We start from the raw sequence: 10,000 nt of genomic DNA, 5'->3' as shown, positions 1-10,000 counted from the left end.
ACCCATAAATATGTATAGATGTATATTTTATTTCTATCCTAGTTTGTCTCTATTTAGGCTGTGAATGAGGATTACGCTTAAATTATTATTATTATAATTTTTTTTTTTTAAATTTCAATCCCATTAAATCACTATGGAGCTTATTAATAGGGATTTTATATGATTTTTAAATGCAGTTATACTGAAACTTTAAAACCAGAATATCTAATTGTCATAACCATGAAGAGAATGTCTTATTTATTACCTCTTCTTCTTCTTTTTCTTATTTTCTTCATCTCCCTCCCTACCTTATTTTCCCACCTCCCTTCTTATCTCCTTTTCCCCTTTCCCTCCTTATCTCCATCTTTCTCTCATCCTTCTCTCATCCCTCCCTCATCCCTCCCTCATCCCTCTCTCCCCTCCCCTCCCTCCCTATCTTCTTTTTCATTCTCTCTCTTCCCCTCTTCACCCCTCTCCCTCCTTATCTTTTTTTCCCCACTTCCCTCCTTACCTGATTCTTTTCTCCTCTCCCCCCTTCCCTCTTCACCCCTCTCCTTCCTCCTCTGACTCCCCACCCCCCACCCCAACCCACTGACCCTTTACGCCCCCAAAAGGCTTCAGCTTCGGCGGCGGCACCAACCCCCCTGCCAAGGCGTTTAACTTCGGAGGCCCTGCGACTTCCAATGCCTCGGGCGGCTTTGGGCTCCTGGGCTCTGGGTTTGGGTAAGGTTTTATTTGTAATTGCATTCATGATGGTGACAATGGGTCACATTCCTGATTATTATTATTAGTAGTAGTAGTAGTAGTAGTTTTTTACTTTTTTTTTGTTGTTAATACTATTATTATTATTATTATTATTATTATTATAATTATAATTATAATAATAATAATTATTACTATTATTATTATTATTATTATTATTATTATTATTATTATTATTATTATTATTATTATTAACACTATTTTCTTTTCTTTTCTTTTCTTTTTTATTATTTAGTTACTATTTTTGTTGTTTTTTTGTTGTTGTTGCTATTATTATTATTGGTTTTATTATTATTGTAATGTTGCTCTCACTTCTTATATATTCTTGCTCAGTTCTTTCCTTCATTTCCTGGTGGAATATATCACCTCTTTCTTTCCCAAAATATTTATAGCCTTCTCCCAGATCTATTCTTTCACATTTGCATTCTTTTCCCCTTTTAAGAACTAAAACTCCACATTTATCAATCCCAAAAGACTGCTTTATCGTATGTGACTAACTTGGTTGTTCTCATGTGAGTGAATTGATATCACTTACACTGCTTCCATACAATTTCAGGTTATCCATAATAGTAAATTATTTAATCTCGATTTTCACTACTACTACTACTACTACTACTACTACTACTACTCCTACTCCTACTCCTACTCCTACTCCTACTGCTACTCCTACTCCTACTCCTACTCCTACTCTACTACTCCTACAACTACTACTACTACTACTACTTTTGATTATTATTAGTATTTGTTTATTGGTAGAAACAGCATTTTATATAGATAGATAGATAGATATAGATATAGATATAGATGTATATTTATATATATATATATATATATATATATATATATAATTTTTTTCTTATTATTTTTATTTATTTACTTAATTTATTTATTTGTTTCTTGTGTGTTGTTACTATTATTGCTGTTAAGTGATATCAAGTCATACCTATCCAAAGGTGTCCTCAGACCAATTTCCCACAAAGGCATTTATTAATCTTATGTAAGTTTTAATTTTTATGTATAGTATAAGCATCATATATTTATGTTCAAAACAAGATTTTATTGTATTAGCAGGATCATATTGATTCTTATGTTACTGATGAAAGTTTAAGCTAACTATACATGTAAGAATGCTTTTTCAGGCATTGGGTTTGAGAGCACCTAGACAAGCATACCCCCATTTATTGTTGTTATTATAATTATTATTGATAATGTAGATATAGTGGTTTCACTTGTTATGAATAAATTATTGTGATGTTCATTTGTTTGTGCCATATTTGATGATTATAATTTACTTGATACTTTACTACCTATTGTTGTCTTGTTGCCATGTGCTATTTATGGAGCTGTATTAATGGAGATTTCATATTCCAGAGCTAAGCCTGCTACTGGTTTCCCAGCACAGACCTCAGGTAAAGATGGAAATGACGTTATTTTTTTTATGTGTCTTTGTGTAACCCTAGAATATTCCCACACACTCTTAAACGAACACACACACACACACACACACACACACACACACACACACACACACACACACACACACACACACACACACACACACACACACACACACACACACATACACACACACACATATATATCATGCATGGTCATGGTTGATTTATTTAGGTTAATTTTGTTTTGTGGTTCTCCCATTAGTATTTTGTCATGTTTTATTTATGGTCATGACTTGTTTGTGACTGTACAGTATAAACATATATAAAACCTAATTCAGTACACAGAGTTAAATGTCGCATCTGATGCTGGGCTTCTTACTCTTTGACTAGGTTTTAAAAGTAGTGTTCTATCAGCATACAAGTATTTGGGAAAGATATGGATGTATTTTTATCTTAACATACATTGATATTTAATTTCAAGAGGAAAGAGCTGTTGCATTATATATTTTGATGTATATGTATGTATGTATTTCAACCCAACCGCCACGGATTTATGTTCTGTCCCCTGTAGTTTTTGTTGAATGTTGTTACATACAGATGGCTCCACATGTGCTCAGCCGGCAGGGAGTCTTATCAGTAGGCCCTAGTTACCAATCCTGATTTCACCATTCCTGAATTGGCAGGAAAATGTGTTTTCCTTATTAATACCATTGCTATCAAGACTGTTATTATTGAAATTATAAAAACAGTGAAATCATACAAAAGACCCTAACCAAAAGTGAAGGAAAAGGGTAGTTCTAATAACTGGCTATTTGGTGATTAAGAACTTGTAGAGCTATCTATGTGTAAATACAATAAATAAACTTGTATTACAGTGGGCATGGCATGTATTCTTGCTAAATGGGGCGATTGGGTTAAATACTGATTATGAATATTGATATATATTTATTTTTGTTTTATTGAATATTTAGGTTACACTTATGCATCCTGCCTTTACTTGTGTCTTTGTTTCTTTGAAATGTTTTAAACTGTAGTTAGTCTATTTACTTGTGTTTGAAATATTTTAAATTGTAGTCAGTATATTTTGTGTCTATGAAATATGTTATAATGTAGTCATTATATTTACTTAACTCCTTGAATTATTTTTACTTATAGCCCATCTATTCCTTGGTTCTAAAAAAAAAAGAAAAAAAAAAAAAGATAATGATAATGATAATAATTCCTACTCTATTTGTGTCCACCCAAAAAAGATGCCACACAGCTTCAGCAGGGTGCTCTAGGGCAGCCCGACCCCTCACTGGCCCTCCACCTGGCCATCTGCACCCCTTCATACTTCAACAACGAGAGCGATGAGGTGCTGCGCAAGTGGAACCAGCTGCAAGCCTTCTGGGGCGCTGGAAAAGGTACAAGATTCGTCTGGCGCTCTCAAGCTAGGTTCTGGTTGGGAGAAAAGCATGGAGCTGAAATGTTGAGAAAAAAAAAAGAGGGAAATAAAAAGGTAGAAATAGGGCCATATTGGAAAGCCGGAATTGAATAGTTTGAAAGTAGTGGGTGATATAGATAGATGGAAGAATAGATTGTGACAGATGTAGGAAATTGAATAACTTCACAGCATGAGTGTTGTATCTGGCTTATTTTGATTATATCTTCAGAAATACATGATGTAGCCAAAACACATCAAATGTGTCTCTCGCACTGCGGAGTTATTCATTTGTGTTTATGCTTTTCTTGAGATGTATAAGTGAGAGAAATGATGATTATGGGAATGAAATGTAAGTTTAAAGATATTGAATGACAAGAGCTTAAAAAGAAAAAGAATTGAAATAATAAATAAGAATAAATATGTAAGTAATTAAATAAATGAAGGGGGGAGAGGACATAAGGAAATCAGAACATCAGATAAATAGGAAGGAATGAGGAAATGTCAGAATTATGTAGACAGTGAAAAAAGAAAGAAAAGTAACAGAAAAGTAAAGAACAGAAACAAAAAGAGGACTAAGAAGGAAATCTGCAAATAGAAAATGTGTAAATAAAGAAAAATATTGAGGAGGTTCAGCCATCAATTATCTGCTGTAAAAGGTGGAGGAAAAGATTCTGAGAGACTGTAAGGGATGGAGAGAAAATTTGAGGTGGAATGAGGGTGAAAATGAAACAAATAGTAAAAAGACAAATAATTAAAGTTAGTATAGAGTAGATACAAAAGCAGATATGGAAATCCCCAAAAAGTGAAGCAGCAAATGTCAAATACTTATGAAAGTTCTAGCAAAAATTAACTCAGAACTGACAGGCATGGCATGTATGTACATACCATACCCCCATTGAGTTTACTCTATTAAGTGTTTTTACACAGAGATGGCCTCACTTGTACTAAGTCACCAATGAGTCAATTACAAGTACTGCCTATTTTGCCTGTTTACCCTTTTCCTTGATTTTTGAAAATTATAATGTTTATAATAAAAATAACACTGTTGATACTGATAGCATTAGTAAAAAAAAACCAAAAAAAACACATTCAAGGAAAGATGAAATTACATAAGGTCGCAAGGTCCTTTGTGGCTAAGTACTAGCAGAGCCATCTATGTGTAGACCTTTCACAAAAAAAAAACTAAAATAAGCACAGCATTTTCCCAGTGACATTAGGTTAAAAGAGGGTGAAAAAAGTAGGTCTCAATTGAAAAAAGTAGGTCTCAATAGAAAATAGGAATTCACAAAAGACTGAAGTGAAAGGGTCTACCCATAATGATATAATACTAGCTCTAAGAAATCCCTACATCCCCCTTTTTACCTCAGGCTATTACGCCCCAAACATGCCCCCGGTGGAGTTCACGCCTGAAAACCCTTACTGCCGCTTCAAGGCCGTCTGTTACGCGCGCATCCCAGACTACCGGAATGAGGATGGCCACGTTCAGGTCAACATTGGGAAGCCGCTGTCGGAAGTGGAGTGAGTGGTTGCTGTGCGGCTTCTGTTGTTTAGTGTTGTAATGTTTTAGTATTATTGTCATTGTTGCTATTATTGTTACGACTGTTATTCGTGTTATCTTAGGAGTAGTAATAATAGTATTAGTAATAGTATAACTATTCATATTATACCATTTTTCTTTTGTTTTTCTTTTCATTCATGATGATAATGATAATTATTTTTCTTTATTATTATTATTATTGTTATTATTATGACAATGGTGATATAGTTATTGTTATATTGTTATCATAAATGTTTAACTTATTTATTGTTTATGATTAAAAAGGCTATTATTTTTTCAGCTTTCTGTTTCTCTACTAATTATTTTTCATAATATGATTATGTTTCTTATACAATAATTTTATTTTTATTTTTATGATTATTTTTTAACTGTTCAATTTACCCCATGACTTTTTCACATTTCCCTATTTGTATACAAATTTATAGCTTTGCTTTTCTTTTCCATATACATCTGAACCCTTGTGCCTCTTGACTACTGCTATTTTAACCCTGTATCTTTTATGTACACAATTAAAACCTTGTACTTAAATTAATGCTTAACGTATTGCCACCGTGGAAAATGAATAAGAAATGGGGAAAATGCTGTGCTCATTTTTTATATTTTCTCTGTACATAGATGGCTCTGCTAGTGCTTAGCCACAAAGGAGTCAATTAGTAGATCTTGAGACCTTACCTAATTTCACCTTTCCTTGAATTGGTGGAAAAAATGTAGTTTTTACTAGTGCTATGAATATCGATGGTGTTATTTTTATTATAAACATTGTAATTACTATAATGTAATAAACATTATTAACATCAAAATAAGATAACGTAAAATATTTTTGCAAATCAATGAAAAGGGTGAACGGGTGAGACAGGCAGTACTTGTAATTGGCTCATTGGTGATTAGTACAAGTGTAGCCATCTCTGTGTTAAAACAATTAAACAAGTAAACTTACAGTGGGCATGGCATGGAAGTACATGCCATGCCCGTCAGCATGGCAATCTTACTACTCATTCTACCCTTCTTGCTTTGCTCTGTGCCTTACAATCCTGCGTTTTCTTGGCATGTCAACCAATCTTTGTCTTTGCAGTACTTAGGTTAACCCTCATTTACAGGCAGCACAAACAGCAGATTGTGACGACCCTGACGACACTCTTCAACGGGGCGGAGGTGGTGGTGGAAGCGGCGTTTGCTGCAAAAGGCCCCAATCAGACCGTCCTTCACATGCACGTCTTGCAGCCACTTCCAAATGGTAAATTTTACATGTTTTTTTATATACATATTTGATATTATTAATATATCTCTTTTTCATTGTTAGTGATGGTTAACATATAACTATTGTTGTTGCATTTTGCTCATGTTTTTATTTTATTTCTTTTATTTATGTATTTTAGTATATGTATTTCCAATGATATGATTTTTCACTGGTAAGAAGCCTGCCTCTGGGAATGAAAGGAGAAACTTATTTGCCGCATGCCCTCAGAAGAGTGGAATCCTTGTGCCATTTATGGAAATATACCAGTAATTTAACTAATTGAGTGACTTTATGTGATGACATTCATTTATCAACTCAGGTGGGAAACAGAAAGCGCCCTCGTCGGATGTGTATCGTCACATGGCAGCCCCGACCAGTGCAGAAACTGTTAAGGTACGGAAAATTGAGCTTGAAAGTTCTTGTTGCAGAGTGCTTGCAGGATTGAGGAGGGAAATAGTCAGTGTTTCCTTTAGAATTGCTGTCGAAAGGTTATGTTATAGCTGGAGTTATGATGTCGTGTTTTATTCTATCTGGAGTCTGAAGGGAAATATTTGTTACATTTATAATTATATTTCAAACTTGTAGACTGCCAGTAGACTGTAGCTTTTACTAGAATTTGATTGTATAAGAACTAAGTTGTCATAGATGTAATTTGTAGAAATAGTAAATAATAGATAATATTGTATAATAGATTTCAAATACAGGAAAACTTCCTTAGAGTAAGATTTCAGTTCTTTTTATAAGTGTTGAAGGGTAAATCATATCAAATTTTATTTACCACAGATTCCATTGTATTTTTTGTTTAAATTAAATCAATTTTTAATTACATGAAAAATTCTATCAACACAGATACTTTTGAAAATAACACAAATAATTAATTATATAGATTTTATATCTTGTAATTAGTTCATGGCAGTATTGAAGTATCTAATAACATCAGTAATTTTTCTTTTTCCTCTCCACAGAACTTGTGCATTCAGGATGTGATCCCACTAGTGTCGTTGACCGAGAAGCAGATGAAGGAATATCTCGACACCCCACAGAGAGGTGACACTGGGGAGAGGAGGAAGTAGAATAAAAGAATGGCAAAGGAAATGATAGATAGGTTAAGAAAGGGAAAGATGCAGGATGTAAGAAATGGGTTAATTGGATAAAAGGTATGGGAAAGGGATAAATAGGATAAATAAGAAGTGGAAGAGAGGAAGATGAATGGATTAGGATTATTTATTGAATCATTTATGGATGTAAGGAGGCAGGGGCAGAAAAAAAGTATCTGTAAAGCAGAGATATGAAAGATATATTTTAAGAATTAAAATTTAACTGACTGTCAGTGGAAAGAAAGCTTGTAGATAGGTAGATATAGATAGATAAAGATATTGTTAGATAGATATAGAAAGATAGGTAGATGCAGATATTGATAGATATAAATAGATAAATAGATATAGATATGGATAGAGATATAAAGATAATGATAGATAATTATACAGTTATATATATAAATAGTTGGATATAAATATAGATAGATATATAGATAGATGTAGATCAATAGATAGATGTAGGTCAAAAGATACATAGATATAAGTAGATATGGGTAGCTATAGATATACATCAATGTAGAGAGTGAGTTACAGATGGATATATACAGTAGATAAGTAGAGATATAACTAGATATAAACAGAGACATATAGATTGATATAGACAGTGAAGGTCATGTCCACCAACTGTTCCTCTTCTTTGCAGGCATCGACCCCGCCCTGTGGGAGCAGGCCAAGAGGGCAAACCCTGACCCCAAGAAGTTCTTCCCCGTTGTCAAGGTCGGGTTCCAGGAGCTCCAGATGCAGTTCAAGTAGGTGCTTGGTGCGGCTGCTGGGTTGGGGGAGAGCAAGTTCTCTCTATCTCTCGTTCTCTCTCTCTCTCTCTCTCTCTCTCTCTCTCTCTCTCTCTCTCTCTCTCTCTCTCTCTCTCTCTCTCTCTCTCTCTTCTCTCTCTCTCTCTCTCTCTCTCTCTCTCTCTCTCTCTCTCTCTCTCTCTCTCTCTCTCTCTCTCTCTCTCTCTCTCTCTCTCTCTCTATCTCTCTCTATCTCTCTCTATCTCTATCTCTATCTCTATCTCTATCTCTATCTCTCTCTCTATCTCTCTCTCTCTCTCTTTCTCTCTTTCTCTCTCTCTCTTTCTCTCTCTCTCTCTCTCTCTCTCTCTCTCTCTCTCTCTCTCTCTCTCTCTCTCTCTCTCTCTCTCTCTCTCTCTATCTATATATATATATATATCCTAGCTTTTGCCCAGGGCGTGGGAACCCTGCTGGTCTCCTCAGGCGTATCCCCTCCAAAGTATATCCTGTTATCACCGAAGTGAGGTCAGGTCACCCAGCCGCCCTGGCAGGCTCCTTGATTAATGAATGTCACACACTCTCACTCACTCACTCACTCACTCACTCACTCACTCACTCACTCACTCACTCACTCACTCACTCACTCACTCACTCACTCACTCTCTTTCCCCCCATCTCTCTCTCTCTCTCTCTCTCTCTCTCTCTCTCTCTCTCTCTCTCTCTCTCTCTCTCTCTCTCTCTCTCTCTCTCTTCTATGCTGGTTTGACCTCATCTATTAAAATAAAAAAAATCCATCCTTTTGCAGAGAGCAGGAGCAGCATGCAGAAAAACTGCAGACCAGCATGAAGGAGGTCACAGACGCCATCACGCAGCTCAAGCACAAGCAGGCTATGGTGAGGGCAGCCATCCAGAATGCCAAGTGGAAGCAGGCCAACCTCATGCGCAGGGTGCTCAAGGTGAGGGAGAGAGAGAGAGAGAGAGAGAGAGAGAGAGAGAGAGAGAGAGAGAGAGAGAGAGAGAGAGAGAGAGAGAGAGAGAGAGAGAGAGAGAGAGAGAGAGAGAGAGAGAGTGAGTGAGAGTTAGTGTGAGTGTGAGTGTGAGTGTGAGTATGTGTGTGTGTAAGTGTAAGTGTATAGAAGTATAATTATCATTTCTATCATCTTTATAAATATTTAAAGGTGGTTTGTGCACTGATACCATGGCATGCCTGGATTCATTACTATATACTTCTGTGCCATGCCCTGTCAAGCCTCAAGTTTTTCTTTAATGGCTGACAACATGCGGTACTCAGAAGTATGGTGCGGGGAACGCCTGTCAATATGGAGTTCTTACCTTTGATAATGATAATGAAGACCATCTTCACTATCATTGTAGTAACATGACCACCTCCTTTATTGCTTTCATCATGCATTTGTAACTCAAAGCCCACCCCTTGTCCCTGGCAGCTGGTGTCGGCTCAGGAAGTAGAGCGCAAGAGAGGAGTGCCACTTGATCAGACGGAGGAGCAGATCCGCATGCGGCTGGAAGACCTGTATGTCCAGCTTATGCAGCCCACGCAGTACAGGGTGAGTAGTTGTGATTGTTTTTGTTGTTGGTGTTGGAAATCTTAGTCTCATCCAAAGTTTTGTAAAAATGGGTTTATAATCACTCAGAGGGAGAGAAAAAAAAGTTTGTTTTGGTTTTCATCCATTTTTTCTCTTCTTTCCTCAACCAGCTTCCCTCCTTTGTGGAGTTGAATGACCATTTATATTTATCTGGAGAGCATAAATATATTACTTGAATTGTGATCGTTATCATGCCATTTTCCTTTTGTCAA

At 35.9% G+C, this 10,000-nt stretch overlaps 1 protein-coding gene across 13 annotated transcripts in view; it reads left to right on the top strand.

The window, feature by feature from the left end:
• LOC125039420 (nucleoporin p54-like) overlaps positions 1-10,000 on the top strand; it is a 30,467-nt gene that overhangs the window by 19,573 nt on the left and 894 nt on the right. For all 13 annotated transcript variants that reach the window (XM_047633417.1, XM_047633381.1, XM_047633373.1 and 10 more), the window contains 10 exons: positions 594-702; positions 2,113-2,150; positions 3,389-3,541; positions 4,929-5,079; positions 6,217-6,353; positions 6,676-6,749; positions 7,322-7,403; positions 8,097-8,202; positions 8,990-9,140; positions 9,630-9,749. In XM_047633417.1, coding sequence (XP_047489373.1) covers positions 594-702; positions 2,113-2,150; positions 3,389-3,541; positions 4,929-5,079; positions 6,217-6,353; positions 6,676-6,749; positions 7,322-7,403; positions 8,097-8,202; positions 8,990-9,140; positions 9,630-9,749 — 1,121 coding nt within the window. The remainder of the gene's footprint in view (positions 1-593; positions 703-2,112; positions 2,151-3,388; positions 3,542-4,928; positions 5,080-6,216; positions 6,354-6,675; positions 6,750-7,321; positions 7,404-8,096; positions 8,203-8,989; positions 9,141-9,629; positions 9,750-10,000) is intronic.

The sequence above is a fragment of the Penaeus chinensis genome, chromosome 3, assembly GCF_019202785.1.
Source record: "Penaeus chinensis breed Huanghai No. 1 chromosome 3, ASM1920278v2, whole genome shotgun sequence".
Lineage (NCBI taxonomy): Eukaryota > Metazoa > Arthropoda > Malacostraca > Decapoda > Penaeidae > Penaeus > Penaeus chinensis.
The sequence above is the reverse complement of the archived record's forward strand: the minus strand, read 5'-3'. Positions and strand labels throughout refer to the sequence as shown.